This window comes from Bubalus bubalis, chromosome 10 (assembly GCF_019923935.1).
Source record: "Bubalus bubalis isolate 160015118507 breed Murrah chromosome 10, NDDB_SH_1, whole genome shotgun sequence".
Classification (NCBI taxonomy): Eukaryota; Metazoa; Chordata; class Mammalia; order Artiodactyla; family Bovidae; genus Bubalus; species Bubalus bubalis.
Genome location: NC_059166.1, coordinates 6177860 through 6198417, shown reverse-complemented (window position 1 = coordinate 6198417; position 20558 = coordinate 6177860). Strand labels below are relative to the sequence as shown.

The 20558-nt window shown below is 40.4% G+C and overlaps 1 protein-coding gene across 7 annotated transcripts in view; it reads right to left on the bottom strand.

Moving 5' to 3' along the window:
* The window catches only part of PRKN (parkin RBR E3 ubiquitin protein ligase), a 1206600-nt gene that overhangs the window by 964075 nt on the left and 221967 nt on the right, over positions 1–20558 (bottom strand). For all 7 annotated transcript variants that reach the window (XM_044924574.2, XM_044924575.2, XM_044924576.2 and 4 more), the window contains one exon: positions 4218–4381. In XM_044924574.2, coding sequence (XP_044780509.2) covers positions 4218–4381 — 164 coding nt within the window. The remainder of the gene's footprint in view (positions 1–4217; positions 4382–20558) is intronic.

Genomic DNA, 20558 nt, shown 5'->3' with positions numbered 1-20558 from the left:
AACTATGATAGTGATGATGCTAATAAATGCTACTATATAGATAGTGTTTATATATGTCATACTCTGCTCTAAGAGTTTTACATAAATTAACTTAGTCCTCACAAAATCCCAATGAGAGAGGTATTATTATTAATTCAGTTTTACAAATGAGTAAACTGAAGTGGGACAAAGGCTAACAGAGTTTTGTCAAGAGAATATACTGGTCATAGGAAACACTCTCTTCCAACAACACAAGAGAAGATTCTACACATGGACATCACCAGATGGTCAACACCAAAATCAGATTTATTACATTCTTTGCAGGCAAAGATGGAGAAGCTCTACACAGTCAGCAAAACAAGACCAGGAAATGACTGTGGCTCAGATCACCAGCTCCTTATTGTAAAATTCATACTTCAATTGAAGAAAGTGGAGAAACCCACAAGGCCATTCAGGTATGACCTAAATCAATCCCTTACAATTATACAGTGGAAGTGAGAAATAGAGTCAAGGAATTAGATCCTATAGACAGAGTGCCTGAAGAACTATGGACGGAAGTTCATAAAATCATACAGGAGGTATGGTGACAAAAATCATCCTAAAGAAAAAGAAATAGAAGAAGGCGAAATGGTTGTCTGAAGAGGTCTTACAAATAGCTGAGAAAAGAAGAGAAGCAAAAGGCAAAGGAGAAAAGGAAAGATATACCCATCTGAATGCAGAGTTCCAGAGAATAGCAAACAGGGATCAGAAAGCCTTCCTCACTGATCAATGCAAACAAATAGAGGAAAACAATAGAATGGGAAAGACTAGAGATCTCTTCAAGAAAATTGGACACACCAAGAGAATATTTCATGCAAACTGAAACACAGAGGCCATATTCTCTAAGTATATTCAGTTCAGTTCAGTCGCTCAGTTGTGTCCGACTCTTTGCGACCCCATGAATCGCAGCACACCAGGCCTCCCTGTCCATCACCAACCCCTGGAGTTCACTCAGACTCACGTCCATTGAGTCGGTGATGACATCGAGCCATCTCATCCTCTGTCGTCCCCTTCTCCTTCTGCCCCCAATCCCTCCCAGCATCAGAGTCTTTTCCAATGAGTCAACTCTTCATATGAGGTGGCCAAAGTACTGGAGTTTCAGCTTCAGCATCATTCCTTCCAAGAAATCCCAGGGCTGATCTCCTCTAGAATGGACTGGTTGGATCTCCTTGCAGTCCAAGGGACTCTCAAGAGTCTTCTCCAACACCACAGTTCAAACGCATCAATTCTTCGGTGCTCAGCTTTCTTCACAGTCCAACTCTCACATCCATACATGACCACAGGAAAAACCATAGCCTTGACTAGACGAACCTTTATCGGGAAAGTAATGTCTCTGCTTTTGAATTTAAAAAATTAATTTGCCTTAATTTGTAATATTAAAAACTAGATGGTCCCTGTATATAATATAAACACTCTCATTACAGAGGATCATCTAGACACTTAAAAATGAATACACAACATCATGGAAAAAGCCTATGACATAATGTTAAGGGAAAGAAATTCACTCTATAAAATTGCATTTTCACACCGATTACAACTGTATCAAAGTCAGCCATGCACACAGTCAAGGACTGTGAAAGGTACAACACAGTGCGGGAACTGCTGCTCCTCCATGAGCTCCCTGTGTCTCCTTCCCCTCGACGACCAGATGAGCTGCCCTGTGACAGCCCGTGATCGATGCTGAGCCCCTGCAAGCTGGCTTTCTCCAGCCACAGGCCTGGCCCGAAGGCCCCCAAGTCGCCACCACTGTCACCAAGTGCAAAGGCTCTTTTCTTCCTCATCCTCCATGTTTTCACAGCACATACGTTCTTTACTAGTAATTTTCTTTCCCAAATTACCTATGAACATGTCAGTTGGATGGACAATGCCTCCTATACCCGCTCCTCTCCTGTTACCCAAGGAACTGCTTGTGCCCTATGCTCTGCACCTTGGCAACTGAATCTGTTCCAGTTACCGCAGTACTTCCCCCATGCAGAGAGTCCTCAAACATAAAGCAAGCCCTGAGCTCCACACCTCAGTATGACTGCCTGCCAGCATCTCCCTCTGGCATTAACGCTTGTAATCTGTGAAACTCCTGCCAGTGATGAAACAGGATCTCCAGACTCGCACTTCCCTCCAGGGCATCCTATTTTGTTCTCCATCTCCTCTCATGAAACCTCAGTGTCACATGGGTCAAAGCTTTGTAAAATACAGCTCCCAATTCCCTTGTTACCCACCTTCAGCATCTCCTCTAGGTTCTACAGGAATAGGACCCTATGCTTGCTCCCACACACCTCTCACGCTCATTCTTATCTTCAAAATCCCACTTGAGTTTCAACTCACCCAGAAGTCTTTATTGGTGACTTTCACTCAGCTGTTTCTCCTACACCTTTAAAATTTCATAATACTTATATTTCAGTTTTCACATGGCAGTTATCGTGTTTGACACCCTTATGTTATAGCTATTAGTTTGAGCCACATGAAATCGCTGATATTTTTAACCTATGTAGTTCAATTTAGTATTATTGTTGATTTTAGAGGGCCTAAGTAAACAGCAGTCTCTAAGAAAATAGCAGTGGGTACTGCCTTTCTTTGGGATCCCCTCAGAAGCCCAAAATACTGGAAGTGTTTGTTAAAATCAAGAATCTTAATGAATCCATCCAGATATCTACATTTGTATCTATCCATCTGTATAAATCAACTGTCTATAGTAACTGGTATAATCTATCCCCTCCAGTGGCAGAGGTGAGAAACTTTAGAACCTGAAAACTTCGGATAACATAAAATATTTTGGTTCAAGAAGTTGTTTTAAAATAATTGATGATGGGAACATTCTTAGCTTTAGAGGTTGGCAGGTAGAGTAAAAAAAAAGCTTTCTAGTTGATTGAAATTAAAAAAAAAACAAACACCAAAACACTTTTCAGCACAGGTACTTGCCTTTTAAAAATAAACTGCCTAAAAGCACAGCGCCCTGTGTGCACCGTGAGCAGAGCAGACTGCTGTCGGAGAAGCGGTGCTGGAGAAGGAGGGGGCCATTCACATTTCCATAGCGTCTCTCTTACACCCAGATCCGAAACCCTTTGGCAAAGCAGTAAATATCATCACCAGAAAGAGACAGCGATAGGAAGTCAATAAAGTAGGGACTCCGGGTAGAGACGCAGCACCCCACCACCACCACTGTTCACAAGAGCAGCCCCCCAAACAGCTGCAAGCAGAAATGCAACTCATCTCTGCTGGTGAAAAAAGGGGGACGGAGGGGGGAAAGTGTTTGGGGTTCTTCAGGATCACCTGAACCATCCACAGAAAGCAACTGGTTTTTCATTCTTTCTCAGAGAATGACTTCAGTCCGTATGGAGGCCTGTTTGCTGGCTTCCCCAACACAAGACAGGTCTCCACTCCCAGAGGAAGGCACTGCTCCCCAATCGCCTACCCAGTTCACGCCTTCCCCTGGGGAAATACCAGCTGGGAATGAAGCCCCACCCCCACCCCATGAAAAGATACAGCGCTTTGATGCTATGAGGAGCCCCGCGGTGCCCGCAAAGCATCAGGGACAGGAGAGAAAAACACTGGCTGCACCCTCTCCAACATTTCAGCGGCCCATTCTGGGGAACATGTTGCTGAAACTTGGAGAAATTAAACACACAGGTGGACGTCCGCGGTGCGTGCGTCTTCCTCCACCGCCGGCTGGGGCGCTGATGGGCAGGCAGCTCTCGAGTCTGCTCCCAAGGCCCTGAGCCCCAAAACCTGCTCCCATCCTGAGCTGCGGCGGCAGACCCGGGACCATCCTCCAGGGGTCATAATTGGGTTACAGATCCCTCCCGGCACAGTGACTGATCAGCCGGATCTGGGACAATTTCTGTGACTCCTTCATTAAGATTCAAGTGGAATAAGTACGGTAGAAATTGAACACACCCAGAAACGGTGCCTTGCTGCTCCTGTAGTCGGTAAACATTTATTCACTAAGCCCAGTCTGTGCTCTCACTCTCTCTCTCCTCTCTCTCTCCCACTCACAGTTGTTCTTCCAATCGGTACCTGCTTGCTGTTTTAATGCATAATTAAGAAGGTCAGAATTAATGAAGCGGTGTGGAGTAAAGTTCAAGGAATCCCTAGGCACTATTTATTCTATTAGATCTCAGGCATGAATGTCAGCTTGGCAGCGCAAGCTGCATAAGCAATGGGGCTGGCCGCAGCCCAGGAACCCTCCACCAAGGGAGACTCACCTGCACTGTCAAGTCATTCTGAAGCTCCTTCCCTGCGAAAATCACACACAACTGGTCAGCTGGAACCCCCTGTCGCGTAGCAACCAGCTCCTTGAGCTGGAAGATGCTGGTGTCAGAATCGACTTCCACTGGGAACCCGTGGTTAGAGTTGAACCTGACAAACACTGGCCAAAAAAAAAAAAAAAAAAAGAAGCTTTAGTCAAAACCCTCAAATGGCAATTGCATTTAATGGCAATCCTTAATGGCAATGCAACATTTCTGAATTGATTTGCCCCTCTCCTGCCCTCTGATAAGCAGTATGCATTTTCTTTCACTTATAAAGCTTAAGGCTATGGAGCAACATTTGGAGAAAAATGGAGTTATCCTATGGGATTTCCCTTTCATATATTAGTCAGTGACCCACAAACAAAATTGCATGCTCCCTTTGACATCCGTCCTGCGAAACAGGGGGGACTCAAGCAGAACACTTGCTTGATTGGAATTGTGAGATTCCCAAGAGTTTATCCAGGCGATTCAGCTCTGACAGCCTGTACAAACTCACAGGGCCTCTACGGCATTCCCCTTAATAAAAAATCAAAGGCATCGCGTTGGCACTCATGGTATAGCAGTGGAAAGAAATCAAACCACTTTCTGAACTAGAGTGAAGACACATGAGGTTGTGTCTAAGAGCCCAAGCCCTCATTAGTGGTCCCAGCCAAAAGGCTCCACGGGGTCTTACGGAAACATGTATTTGCCCCTTCTTTTGAAAGATACCATTTTTCTTGGAACCACTATTCTCCTCAAGACCCAGGCTGGAGCCTTGCAGCCTCTTCCATGTCTTCTTGCTGCCAATGCCATCCACCTCCTCCAAGGCTCTTGAGTCTGTCCTTTCCGTTCCATTCCTCCAGTCACAGTGCTTATCAAATCACGTCTTGATTCTTGCAATAGCCTCCCAACTGAAGTCCTGTGTATGTGTTCGTTGCTCAGTCATGTCCAACACTTTGTGACCCCATGGACTGCAGGTCCCCATGCAACCCACCAGGCTCCTCTGCCCATGGAATTCTCCAGGCACGAATACTGGAGTGGGCTGCCATTTTCATCTGCAGGGGAATCTTCCCTGGCCCAGAGATCTAAGCCAGGTTGCCCACATTGCAGGCAGATTCTTTACCAACTGAGCCACCAGGGAAACGCAACTGAAGTCTTAATATACTCCTTTCACTTTCAGAATGTCCTACATTGTTCTGCAAAGTTAACCTTATTCTAGAGCTCCACCATGTCACAGCCCTCAAAACACAGACCACAGAAAACTCCTGCCCCTGCCTCTTACCTTCATTCAATGACACTCCCTTCCTCACGGCTGCCTGCTGAAAGCCCATTCACCCCCAGGATCCATCTAAGACGTGATCTCCTCCCAGAGGCCACTCACGGCCAGCTGCGTCAAGACTGAGCTCACCTCTTCAGGATTCAGGGGCTGTTACTATGTACATCTTATGAGGCTTGCCACAATTTCTCAGGGACAACACAGGGGATAAATACATCCTCCAAACTGAGAGGAACTAGTCGCCAATTCCTATAGGTCCCTTATCAGCTTAGGGGACTAGGGTAAACATACTAAACTTCACTCTTTAACTCTCAGTTTCCTAATCTTCAAAGTATTTATAAAGCACAGAGAGTGTTCTATGATACATTAATAATATTTATAGTGTTTACAACAATCCCACAATGACTTTTAAAAAATGGATATTTGTATATGTCTTCCTACCTTCTATGAAAGTTCATAAACTCCTCAAGGCCAGGCACTACAGTTAATTTTCTGCTATATCTTCTTTAAATGGAGCATTAGCACTCAGTAGTTCTCAATATGTGAGATGACCCACCAAATAATAATCATAATTAAATAATATTTACAATACCAATAATAGTCAAGTAATTACCACATGGTAGAAATTGTACCTTACATAGGCCATTTTTAAGCTTCCTAATGATCTGGTAAGTTCACCATTATTATCCTTATTTAAAAGAAAAGTAAACGAAGGCCTTGACAATTGTAATCACTTTTCTGAGGACATCAGTTACTTTGTAATGGAATCACAATTTAAATTCACTTCAAACTACCTCTAAACCCTATTCCATTTCTACTAAAGCACACTGCCTAAACTACTCTCAGAAGAAAAGTCCACATTCCTTTTCCTTATGACTGTACGTGTGTGTGTGTGTGTGTGTGTAAAACACAACAGCAAAAAGTCCTTATACCGTACATCAGACGGCCTCTGTACAGGTTAGCAGTAGAAATGAGATTGAAAGTAAAAGCTGCAGTCAAGTGCTAAGAGCAAAGAACAATGAACAACAGTTATAAGACACAGTGAGATACAAAAGACACCAAACTGAGGGTAAGTGCCAGAGATGCACTACAAGCACAAAGACCTGACATATTTTACCAGCAGAGAAAATATTTAGAAAGGGTGAGAACTGTGACAAAAGCGTCCCAAATAAAGAAAACTGATAAAAAAAAAATTACAGAGGAAAAGGTGCTTTTGATATACGTTAAAGTAGATGCCATGTGACGCTGTTGAAAGTGAGAGGCGGCAAAATAAAAATATATTGGAAGCCCTTGAAGTATATTCCTGGTATCCTTAGATCAGAGACCATAAGGCAACCAATTCATCAGAGAAGACATGGTGACCAGTGAGTGACTATAAGGAACAAAAGCTATGGTCTGAGTTCCAAACTTGATATTCTGGTACTGTGAATAGATTTTTTTTTTTTTTTTTTTTGGAAGTAAAAATGGGGAAGAAGCAGGGGAAAAAACATACAAAAGCTATTTTAAAAAGGGTTAAATAAATAAAATTCATTGAAAGAAGTAATCAGAGGAAACTCTGTAGCCTTAAATGCCAATAGCAATATAAACAAAGACAAACAAAAAGGCTAGGAAAAGAACAGAAAGCAAGTGAAAATAAAGTGCAAAAAAGCAAACAAACAAATTAATGTTGCATGTATATGTATGGCTGAGTCCCTTCACTGTTCATCTGAAACTCTTACAGGATTATTAATCATATATGCACCAATATAATAATTTAAATAAAAGGGGAGAAATATTTAAGGAGATCTAAAGCTGCCGATTTTCTCTATAGAGGTTCAAATCATGAGAATTCCACCCTAAGGAAAAGAATTATAAAGAAAACTAAAGGGGGAAAAAAAAATCTGCAAAATAAATACTAGATAACTGTGTACCACTAATGAAATCACTACGATCTAAAAGCCTTTTGTTTTCCTCATAAATAGAAAATTAAAGTTTGTGAGCCTAAACTCAACTTGGATAAATCATATCAGTACTATATAAATGAATATTGTTGAGCAACAAGTCACAAATAGACTATGAATTTATCATGGACAGATTGATCAAGTACATAGCAGGTATTTGGTCAACTAAAATATTTGTTGAGAGAATTAAACAAAAACACAGCTCAAGACAGACCACTACCATCAGTGTATAAATGGGATCAACACTTTTAGGGCAAGACAGTTCCTTCTCAAAAAAGAATGCCCTAATCACCTCTATAGGCTGTTCAGCTCCAGCTGCAGCCCAGTAAATACCAGGAGCATACTCTAATAATTGTGCCAACCAAAAGTAACCCTACATATCTCTGAATGTCCCTTGGTTAAGGCAGTTTCTTCTTTACCTTTAAGAAACATCACTCTAGTATCACCAGCCCCAAGCAGACACAACTTGTCCTCCGATTCCCTTCCATTCCTTATCCCACATCTATGCTCAGAAAAATCTACTGTGAACTTCTTATTGTTGTTAACTCTCCATTTCTTTCCATTGCATTCTTTAATGAACCTACTCTTGAAGTCTTAAAGACTGCTCTTGGTATGACCTCCACATTTTCAATCAATGGTTGCTTTTCTATGTTTTTCATATTTGGCCATTTGGGAATATCAGCAATAATTAGCCCTTGATCTAATAGCACTTTTCACTCTTCTCTAAGCATCTGCCACTAAGTCCTCCTGGTTTCCTTCTACAACACAGGACATACTTTCTTACTGATTTCAGAGTGCCCAGGGTTCTGCTTGATCTCTCTTCTTTTCTGACTGCCCACCTAGGGTTACATTATCCAAGCTGCATGTCTTATAATTCTTGGGTAATTTAATGTACTAATATGGGAAATTTTCATTCACCATGATTTTTACTTTATCTTCTTATTTTAAAATTCAACTCTCTCACAACGTTCTACATCAGATAATTCTCAGAACAATATGAGTCCATAGTTATCTAATTCTTAGGACCAATTGCTATGTTCCTAAAGCTATAGAATTGGCTCACAAAAACTACTGAACATGTACTTAACAACTTCTATGAGAATCTCAAAATAGTTACATAAAGGTGAAATCAACCTCCCACAAATCACATAGTATATCTTCAGTATTCATAACATAAAATTTGTTATACTCCTAATTTATTGCTGTCATAATTTAAAACATTTTTAAAAACGTTGCAGCATATTAGGCGTTTTTCATAGGACTCTGCTAGTGAAAAAATTTAACACACTTCCTAGATGAATGAGTTTCCAAATTGGATATTTTATTGTATGCTCTAAACTTGAACTTTAATTACTTTTTTCTTAAATTGAGAAAAACACAAAGTATGGTTCAACAAGAACATCTACAATGAAGGATTAAAGTAAGTAGGAGATGAAAGTCTGACCAGCACTTGAAAACTGTTGATATTGTAAGAAAAAAGTAAACATTTATTTTGAAAAAGAGTCACTATTATAATCTGATGACCACGTGGGGAGGAGGGGAGAGTAACAAATGCAAAATCAACAATTAAGGGATAGGAAACACTTGCTATTTGATCATAAAGGTGACTTCTAAGTTAAAAGGAAAATGTCAGAAGAAAGCTAACTGCAACATTTAGTACAGTTACCCCTTCTATACAACAGATATAAAGAATAACAACAAAAACTGTATTGAGGTAAGGATCATGCATGCTGCTGCTGCTGCTAAGTCGCTTCAGTCGTGTCCGACTCTGTGCGACCCCATAGACGGCAGCCCACCAGGCTCCCCCATCCCTGGGATTCTCTAGGCAAGAACACTGGAGTGGGGTGCCATTGCCTTCTCCAAGGATCATGCATAGATGGACCAAATTTCCCTAAAAGAACCAACTGTGAATCTACTCTCTGGCTCTTAAGGCCCTAACTTCAACTGACAATGGAAACACAGGCCTCCACTGGAGAACGAAGCCTTAAATCGAGATTCTGAACTTGCATCAAGCAGAGCTGAGAACTGTGGTTAACTATGGGACCCATCCAGGCTTGAGTCACGGATCAAACTCAACTGGCAGAAATCCCCTATTTGGGCCATGATGACCTCCCCCTGCCCCCTTATTTTGTAGCCCATCATTCAAAGTGTTGCACGTTAGGGAAATGAACAAGATTTTGTGAAAGAGAAGCTCTAGGAAACAGCACCATGAAAACAACCATTTTATTAACCACCAGGATGACACAATGGCAAAATTATCTGCTTGCTGCAGAGGATAGATTTTGACTTCGACAATTTCCTTTAAAAAATAAAAGTCAAATAATGTCACTGTTTTGAGTCCTACTCTTTTCTAATATAATTTAGTCTACAGTAATCTAGTCCTATAACCAATGAGTACTGGTGAAGAACAAATCTCTAGAAGTATATAGCATTTTTGGAACCACAGTTCAATGTTAAGTGATTTATGTACAAAAACTTTTATTGGATTCTTACAGGATCCAGAATATTGTTACTATTTTAAGGCTATTATTTATATCATATAACTTAAAACATGCAGAAAACCTAAGATCATGGCATCTGGTCCCATTACTTCATTGCAAATAGACAGGGAAACAATGGAAACAGTGAGAGATTTTATCTTTTGGGGCTCCAGAATCACTGCAGATGGTGACTGCAGCCATGAAAAAACACTTGCGCCTTGGAAGAAAAGTTATGACCAATCTAGAGAGCATATAAAAAGCAGAGACATTACTTTGCCAATAAAGGTCCATCTAGTCAAAGCTATGATTTATCCAGTAGTCATGTATGGATGTGAGAGTTGGACTATAAAGAAAGCTGAGTGCCGAAGAATTGATGCTTTTGAACTGCGGTGTTGAAAAAGACTCTTGAGAGTCCCTTGGACTGCAAGGAGATCCAACGAGTCAATCGTAAAGGAAATCAGTCCTAATATTCATTGGGAGGACTGATGGTGAAGCTGAAATTGCAATACTTTTGCGACCTGATGCAAAGAGCTGACTCATTTGAAAAGACGCTGACTCTGGGAAAGATTGAAGGTGAGAGAAGGGGACAACAGAAGATGAGGCGGTTGGATGGCATCATGAACTCGACAGACATGATGAGCTTGAGTAAATCCAGGAGTTGGTGATGGACAGGGAGGCCTGGCGTGCTGCAGTCCATGGGGTCACAAAGAGTCGGACCTGACTGAACGAACTGAACTGAACTGAACTCTATTTTAAGTTCTTTCTGATCAGAAACTTCTTTTAGTCTCTTCATCCTCACTATCACAGTGTTAGACACAGGCCAGGATTTCTGCTTTTTATAATGACTCAGGAACATGTCAGATCAATTCCCTGAAGAAAATATGTGGACCTGAAGACACCGAAGAGTGAAAAGAAGGGAGACTCTGGTAGAGAGCACATGTCAGCAGAAGCAAAGGCAGGCAAGCTCACTGTCACAGCTCTTAGTTCACAGCCAGGTACAATCTGGATGGCATGAAGGGTTGCAGGTACTCTGGTGGCAAAAGCTGTCTTTCTGGTGCAAAGAAGCAAAATCCTGAACCTGGAGAAACTTGCCTCTAAGAAGAGAAGAGCAAGAAAAATCCCAGAAGGAAAAGAAGTATATAGGGAATCTCCAACTCTATCTACCCACATCTCTGACAGGTTCATGAACCACACAGATGCATAACATACTCAAAGCATCTCGGCAAAGGGAAAGACCCGCTCAAAGAGATGGACTATAACACTCCATCCTTTCAATGAGCACTTCAAATAGTGACTTCTTCCAAAGAGCACAGTGTGGGAAGAGGGAACAAGAGAAACCTCCTAGTGGAGAAACCCGAGAACAGCACTTTAGCCAGGTGATCAGGGTCAACATCAGCAGAGATAAGTCACACTGATACTGTGTACCCTTCATCTGATGGGATGACCGTGGCTTTTTATCTCTGGGGTCTTCCTCTCAAAAACACAAAACCCCAGGCTAACCTTGAGAAGAGCATCAGACATATACCAGTTGGGGAATAGTCTTAAATATACCTGACCATTAGCCCTCAAAACTTTCCAGGTCATCAAAAACCAGTCTGAGAATTTTTCACCATCTAGAGGGGACTAAGGAGACATGGCAACTAAATGTAATATGATATCCTAGATGTCATTCTAGAAGAGAAAACGTCCCTGATTCGGTGATGCCATCCAACCATCTCGTCTGTCTCGTCTGTCGTCCCCTTCTTCTCCTGCCTTCAATCTTTCCCAGCGTAAGTCTGTTCTTCACATCAGGTGGCCAAAGTACTGGAGTTTCAGCTTCAGCATCAGTCCTTCCAATGAATATTCAGGACTGATTTCCTTTAGGATTGACTGGTTGGATCTCCTTGCTATCCAAGGGACTCTCAAGGGTCTTCTCCAACACCACAGTTCAAAAGCATCAATTCCTCAGCACTCAGGTTTCTTTACAATCCAAGTCTCATATCCATACCTGAATACTGGAAAAACCATGAAAAGTATGAAAGTATGAAAGTGAAGTCATTCAGTCGTGTTCGACTCTATGTGACCCCGTGGACTCCTCCGTCCGTGGGGTTCTCCAGGCAAGAATACTGGAGTAGGTTGCCATTTCCTTCTCCAGGAAAACACATAGCTTTAACTAAATGCCAGCTTGGCTTTAACCAGCCTGGCATTTCACATGATGTACTCTGCATATAAGTTAAATAAGCAAGGTGATAATATAGAGACTTTACGTACTTCTTTCCCAAATTGGAACTATATTGTTCCATGTCTGCTTCTAACTGTTGCTTTTTGAACTGCATACAGATTTCTCAGGGGGCAGTTAAGGTGGTCTGATATTCCTATCTCTTTAAAAATTTTCCACATTTTGTTGCGGTTACCTCATCATTAAAAACAAGGGAGGCCAGAAGTAAAATTATAACATCTTTAAGGTTTTCACATTAAAAACAAAAGTACTGTTAAATAAAGAATTCTATATCCAGTAAAAATAATCTTTGGGAATAAAGGCAAAATAAAGATATTTTAAGAAGTAAGAAAGGCTTCCCTGATAGCTCAGTTGGTAAAGAATTCGCCTACAATACAGGATATCCCAGTTTGATTCCTTACTCAGGAAGATCCGCTGCACAAGGGATATGCTACCAACTCCAGTAGTCTTGGGCTTCCCTTGTGGCTCAGCTGGTAAAAAATCTGCCTACAATCCCGGAGTCCTGGGTTTGATCCCTGGGTTGGAAGATCCCCTGGAGAAGGCAAAGCCTACCCACTCCAGTATTCTAGCCTGGAGAATTCCATGGACTGTATAGTCCACAGGGTTGCAAAGAGTTAGACACTGACTTTTGCTTTTCAAGATGTAAGAAAACTAAGAAAATCTATCACAAGCAGACTCACCCTATAAGAAATGCTAATGAAAACTTCATTTTAGAGGTTAATGATACCGGAGGGAAATGATGGTCCTTGGGAAAGTTTAAGAACAACAGAAATGCAAAAATATCTGAGTAAATACAGAAGACAATATACAGGGATTTTGCTTTGTTCATCTTAATTTCTTTAATAACATAACAGATTATATGGACTTAATTAAGTCACATCCCCAAATTCATATTTTAAAGCCCTATCACCCAATACAATGATATTTGGAGATGGGCCCTTGTGGAGGTACTTGGGTTTACATAATTAGGTCATGAGAATGGGGCCACCATGATGATATTTGTGTCCTTATCCTACGTCATGCAAAGAGTTGACTCATTGGAAAAGACCCTGATGCTGGGAGGGATTGGGGGCAGGAGGAGAAGGGGACGACAGAGGATGAGATGGCTGGATGGCATCACTGACTCAATGGACGTGAGTCTGAGTGAACTCCAGGAGTTGGTGATGGACAGGGAGGCCTGGCGTGCTGCGATTCATGGGGTCGCAAAGAGTCAGACATGACTGAGTGACTGAACTGAACTGATCCTATAGGAAGAGGTGCCAGAATGTTTGCTTCCCCTCCTGCTACACGAGGGTGCAGGGAGATAGAGGTTGTCTGAGTCAGGAAAAAGACACATCACAGAACTAACCATGCTGGACCCTGATCTCAGACTTCAAGACTCCAGAACTGTGGAAAACTACATTTATATTATTTAAACTTCCCAAGCTAGTGGTAGTCTGTTATGGTGCTGAGCAAAGAAAACATTCAACACAAAAATTAAAAAGCTTCATGAGTGGTCCAAAATATAAATACAGTAACTATGACAAAAAGAACGGGGGATGGATAACAACCATTTCTTGTACATTTTGGGGGAAAACTGGTGCAATGTTAACAATATTGACTGTCAAAATTTAAGAATATGCTTAAAAATTCTTGGAGTAAATTATAATGTTGAGTCAAAAAGCAAATAAAAATTACAGTGGAATTCTACAAAATATTGAATCCACTAGAATCAGAAATGAAGTAACAGAGGAGCAAAAATGGAAGAGTAAGTAGAAAACATATAATAAAATGACAGACTGAAATTCAATCATTTCAATAATTGCATTAAATTTGAATGAAATAAATACTATAATTAAAAGGCACAGGCTGTCAGATAGGAAAGAACAAGGTTTACCTAACGATGCACTCTCTACAAGAGCTGCATTTTACAAAGACAGAAATAGTTTGAAAGCTAATCAATTTTAAAAATGCAATTATTAACTCTTACCTAAGGCCCACCATATGGTTTAAAAATTTCAGTTACTACATCAAAATTGCACAATAGTAATTTTTTTTTTTAAGGTGCTTAATCGTGTCCAACTCTTTGCGACCCCATGGACTATATAGTTCATGGAATTCTCCAGGCCAGAATATTGGAATGAGTAGCCTTTCCCTTCTCCAGGGGCTCTTCCCAACCCAGGGATGGAACCCAAGTCTCCCACATTGCAGATGGACTCTTTACCAGCTGACTACAAGGGAAGCCCAAGAATACTGAAGTGGATAGCCTAGCCCTTCTCCAGATATTACCGACCCAGGAATCAAACCGGGGTCTCCTGCATTGCATATGGATTCTTTACCAACTGAGCTATTAATGTTTAGTTGGTTAGAAAAATTTCATTCAATAAGAAAGATATTCCCAATGGAGTTGTATTTCACTGTGGTTTAGAGTACACTGTAATCGATCCAAAGTGACTTTAGGATACTGATAATGATATCTTATGTTTAGATTGAGCTCTCAGTTTTCAAAGTGCTTTTACAGACATTATCTCAGTTAATCTTCACAACAGCTGTGAACGATGATTGTGACACCATTTACTACTCCTACTTTTAAAGTGAATAAACAGATGTATGAGAAGGAAAAGTGGTTTACCTGAGATTTAAAAAGAAAGAAGCAGGAACTAGAAGCTGTGTCCTGAGCCCCTCGCTACAAAGACTATATGTTAGCCCGGGAGGTAAAAGGTAATCTCTACACCTCTGAACCCTCACTTAAGCTTACTTAAGACTGGTATGTTAGAAAACGTGTCTATGGCTGAGGTGTCATAATAGTTCTTAATAGTTCATAATAGTTCTTATCCTATTTTCTCTTCAAAATCAACATTTTCCCATTTTTAAAAAGAAAGTCAACCCACTCATTCTTTCCCAGTTTCACTCTGGTTTATTAGTACATGGCATCCAAAAGAAAAAGGGTAACTTAAATTATTGGTGACTAAAAAGTTTCTTTTAACCATTCACTTACAATAGCACTTGGCTTCTTATACAGTAGGGCTTCCCTGGTGGCTCAGACGGTAAAGAATCTGCCTACAATGCGGGAGACCAGGGTTTGATCCCTGGGTTGGGAAGATCCCCTGGAGAAGGAAATGGCAACCCACTCCAGTCCTCTTGCCTGGAGAATCCCATGGATGGAGGAGCTTGGTAGGCTACAGTCCATGGGGTGGCAAAGAGTTGGACACGACTGAGCAACTTCACTTCTGATACAGTAGAGTGAAAGTTGGCATTAAGAATGGTTTATTTTAGGCATCTCAGACTATCATCTGGGTTAGATCGGGTTGTTAGCAATTCAGATAAAGCAAAGAGGGACAAGATCTTCTACACCCTCAGTCTTGCCAAGAAGCAATTCCTTGAGTCTCAGGAGAGTAGAGATAAGACTGAGTTGAGTCTCAGGAGAGTAGACATAAGACTGTCACTTGCAATATTGGATTGTCCAAAAAAATTGCAGGGGTAGGGGGCAGTTCTCCATAAGATCTGATGGAAAAAGACAAACATACTTTTTTGTCAACCCAATACAAGTTGCTGCTGCTGCTGCTAAGTCGCTTCAGTCGTGTCCGACTCTGTGCAACCCCATAGACTGTGCCTTATTTCAATTTCCTTCCCTAACATCCAATCCTGTATCCATTCAACCACCCACCCAGTCATTCATTCACCTAACAAGCCAGCCAGGCAGCCATCCAGCCAGACAGTCACTTACCCAATGAGGTTTAAGAATTAAATAATAACAAAATGGCTATTGGGGGCCATTGGTTTTTTCTGATAAATTCTTACTGACTGATCCAATAATAAGACTTGTTTTGCCAATCATGTCAACAGGCAGGCATTTTCCCCCAAATCGAACAAACTATATATGCAGCCCCAAGGCTTTGATAAAAACATATTTAAAAGATGTTTTTATCTCAGAGATGTTTCCGAGTGACACAGAAAGAAATTTAAAACAAAAAATAATCCATTTTTGTTTTTCATGGTAGTTAGGTTCTATAAAGTCACCACAAACACTAAATTAGTAGAATACTAAACCATAGCTCCTAAGAGAAATACAAAGTTAGGTTCCTGTGAGCTTCTCATCACAAAATTTTCACCAACCAATCAATACATAGCTTTGTTTTACGTGTGTCTCTGTTTAAAGACATCTAATACACATAGCTGATTCATTAACACTGACCCATGGCCAGCAGCCATCAAACTCACATCTGAACAAAGCTTCTTTAACACATACGCTTTCTCCATAAAGCGTGTCACACCAAGTAACTGCGCGAATTTACATCCCCATCGACGATATACAAAGGTTCCCTTTTCTCCACATCCTCTCCAACATGGTACTTGTAAATTTTTTCATGAGAGTCATTTTGACGGGTATGAGGTGACAGCTCACTGTGGTGTTAATTGCATCTCTCCAGTAATTTTTGTTGTGTAACATATTTTCATGCGACTATTAGCCACTAATTTTTAAGATGAAGAAAATGAATATAACTAAATTATTTAAATTGAGTAAAAGAAATGTTTGAGAAAAGTAAATTTTAATTTTGAGAAAAGTAAATGTTTTTACTGTGAGCTAATATACCTCACTGATTCGTGCATTAAAAGCATTTAAGCTAATATATTTTAAAGTCAGCATCACATAACTTTTGAGTTAATACAGAAACAGACTTGGAAGAGTGTCTGGAACACAGTAGACATTCACCAAATGATAGTATTAACAGTTTATGAGAAATCCCATCCTAGACTTCCCTGCTGGACCACTGATTAAGGCTCCGTGCCTCCATTGCAGGGGGTGTGGGCTCTATTCCTGGTGGGGAAACTAAGATCTGCCATGCCACACTGTGTCACCAAAAAATAAAATAAATTTAAAAAAAAATTAAATTAAAAAAAAGAAATCACAATCCTATGTCTTCTATTGACTTAACACAAAACATAATTAACAATTAAACAAAATGGTCAGTAAAAGGGAGTCTCTGTCCCACAGACCAAAACTTATACTGTAATTTTAATCTTAAACTTTAAATACAAAATTCCAATCGTGAGTGTATTTTCTAACTTCCCAGAAAAAACCTGTGGCAGCATCAGTCAACATATGCCAGGGCAGAGTGTGATTTCATATATAGAGCTCTCGTGTCCGGTCGCCTTGGTGGACTCCCTTCTCACTCTTCCTTCATTTAACCTTGCTCTGCTTTAGTGACCTCAACAATGAAAACCACACTCGAGTCTACTGTCCAGCACTGTGGCAAGGATGAAATGGCAGACTACATGTATACTGTAAACAATCAGTAAATGTTTGTAGCTGCGAGTATTATTAATAGTAGCTATTAACGCAATAAAAAGCAACCCTATTTTCCAAAATAAATTGCAAAATGGCTTTCTGGTAGTCATCAAAATGATGTTACATTCTTAAGTTCCCTTTGGATACATTTATTAAGATCTTCTCTTAAAATCTCTCTATAGACGTGGAGAAATTGGAACTTCATACATTCCTGGTGTGAATTTAAAATGGTGAAAAGTCAGGCAGTGCTTCAAACAATGAAACACGTAGAGTTACCATACAAGCCAGCAATTCTACTCCTAGACATATACTCAAGAGAAAAGAAAATTTATTTCCATGTAGAAACTTATACATGGATGTTCATATCAGTCTCATTTTAACGACCAAAAGATGAATTAATAATGAGTTTAGGCATACAGGTGGTAGGGTTTTCCTGGTGGCTCAGTGGCAAAGCATCCACCTGCCAATGCAGGAGATGTGGGTTCCAACCCCGGGTTGGGAAGATCCCCACGAGAAGACAATGGCAACCTGCTCCAGTATTCTTGCTGGGAAGTCCCTTGAATAGAGGAGCCTAGCGGGCTACAGTCCCTGCTGCTGCTGCTGCTGCTGCTAAGTCGCTTCAGTCGTGTCCGACTCTGTGCGACTCCGTAGATGGCAGCCCACCAGGCTCCCCCATCCCTGGGATTCTCCAGGCAAGAATACTGGAGTGGGTTGCCATTTCCTCCTCCAACGGATGAAAGTGGAAAGTGAAAGTGAAGTCACTCAGTCGTGTCCAACTCTTAACGACCCCATGGACTGCAGCCTGCCAGGCTCCTCCGTCCATGGGATTTTCCAGGCAAGAGTACTGGAGTGGGGTGCCATTGCCTTCTCTGACAGTCCCTGACTTGCAAAAGAGTTGGATACAACCTAGCGACTAAACGACATATGCATATATGTGGTATATTCATACAATTAAATATTTAATGGTAATTTTTAAATTAGTATCCTTTTTAGGGTACTGATTCCAACTATAGATACAACATTAAGGAAACATAAATACTAAGTAAAAGAAGCCAGTTACAAAAGACCACAAGTTACATGATTCATTCATATTAAATGTCCAGAACAGGCTAATCTTTAGACAAAGAAAGTATATTAGTGGTTGACTAGGGTGGTATTCAGGGAGAAATGGGAGTTATGGCTAAAGGGTAGGGGTTTCTTTTAGGGGTGATGAAATCTAAAATAGATTGTGGTGATAGTTGCAGAACTCTGCAAAAATACTAAAAAAAATGGAATTATAGTTTGAATGGGTGAAATTTTTATTATGTAAACTGTAACTCAGGAAAGCTTTCTGCTCACATGCATGCATGCTAAGCCGTTTCAGTCGTGTCCAACTCTCCATAACCCTATGGACTGTAGCGCACTAGGCTCCTCTATGCATGGGATTCTCCGGATAAGAAGACTGGAGTGTATTGCCAGGGCCTCCTCCAGAGGCCCAGGGATCAAACCAGCCTCTTTCTATGTCTCCTGCACTGGTATAGGTGTGTTCTTTACCACCTGCACCACCTGGGAAACCCTATTAGTACTCTGGGAACAAGCAAACGAGTGAATGTGCATTCACTTAATTTTAAACGTCTTTCTTTCCTATTTTTACTCATCAGAGAAGCCTGCAGTTATGGAAAGAAACTTACAAAATTCACAAACATCATCTTTTGCATTCAGATGTTTGCTTTTACAATGTGGTAAAGCTTTGCTTTTAAATATCCTACAGTTGCTGTGCCTCAAAGGGCTTTCAGGACCCAGACTAGTGCTAATTGTATGAAAAAAAGGAGACATATATTTCAGTGTTAATACAGAAACTTAATTTGCTCAAATTATTAACACTGTTCTAATTTCCATATGCTCTAAAGTCAGTATGAGTAAGACTTAGAACAAATTGCTAGTGACATTAAAATTCATTCATACTTTCAACAAATATTTACTGAATAAGTAAGTATGTGCTAGGCACAGTGCTAGACACTGATGTCACAGAAATGAATTAAACATCCTGGGGGAAGATATGATCAAATATGATATATATGGGCTTGCACCAAGTAAAATATACTGAATGCCTTGAGAACAGAGAAGAGGGAGTGGTTAAAGGCAGAAGGAGTTCAAAATATTTCAGAGATAAAAACAAATTAATGACAGACACAGAAAAACCAAGTAAGGGATTTCCAAGTGGATATTTTCATTATTACAGAAGAAAGTCACAGTTCACTGATTACTTTTTTAGGAAAAAAGCAAGGTGTTTTCATTAGCCATGAGGATATCAGTATTATAATGGATGACTATGTCTGCAATAGTAAGTGATGAGAGAGCAGGAAGGGTCTTCGATAGTTTTGAGAAGTCTGGAGGTGTCCCTTCAAACTTTTAACAGGCTAAATTTTATATTGCACAAAAGAACAATCTTTTAATATTCAGACAGCATGTTAACTATCACACATTTTAAAAGGAATATGTCAAAATATCTACATGTTTATATTCTGAACTCTATGATATTCTGAAGGTTGTATCACGATTATGGACTTCATACCTGAGGCCAATATATGGTTAACAAATGTCTGTTGTTAATTAAACTGGGCATCAGATGTGTGACTGTACATGGCTTCTCACAAAGGACCTCTAATTCTACGATGTAGACCGATACAGAGTTAACCCTTGACAACTCAAGAGTTAGGGGTGTCAACCCTCTAAGCAGTAGAAAATCCACAAGTAACTTATGGTCAGCCTCCATATATGTAGTTCGTCAGTATCTGCGGCTCCTTGGTGTCTGAGGTTTTACATCTGCAGACTTAATCAACTGCAAATCATGTATCATTGCAGCATTTACTGTTGAAAAAAATTCACACATAAGTGGACCCATCTAGTTTCAAATCCATGTTGTTCAAGGGTTAACTGTAACTATCAAAAACATCAGGCATGTTTCACTTCAACTTGACTTTTATGACAAATTTATGTGTGTACATACATAGACATACACAGAGTCTCCTCTAGTATAAGCTTTAAGGGTTAAGATGCCAATGTGTATCTTATCTTTTTCACCGTACAGAGTTGAACAGGTCCTTCTGTAATAACAGCTATGTATTCTAATAGATGAAGTACTTTCCTAATTT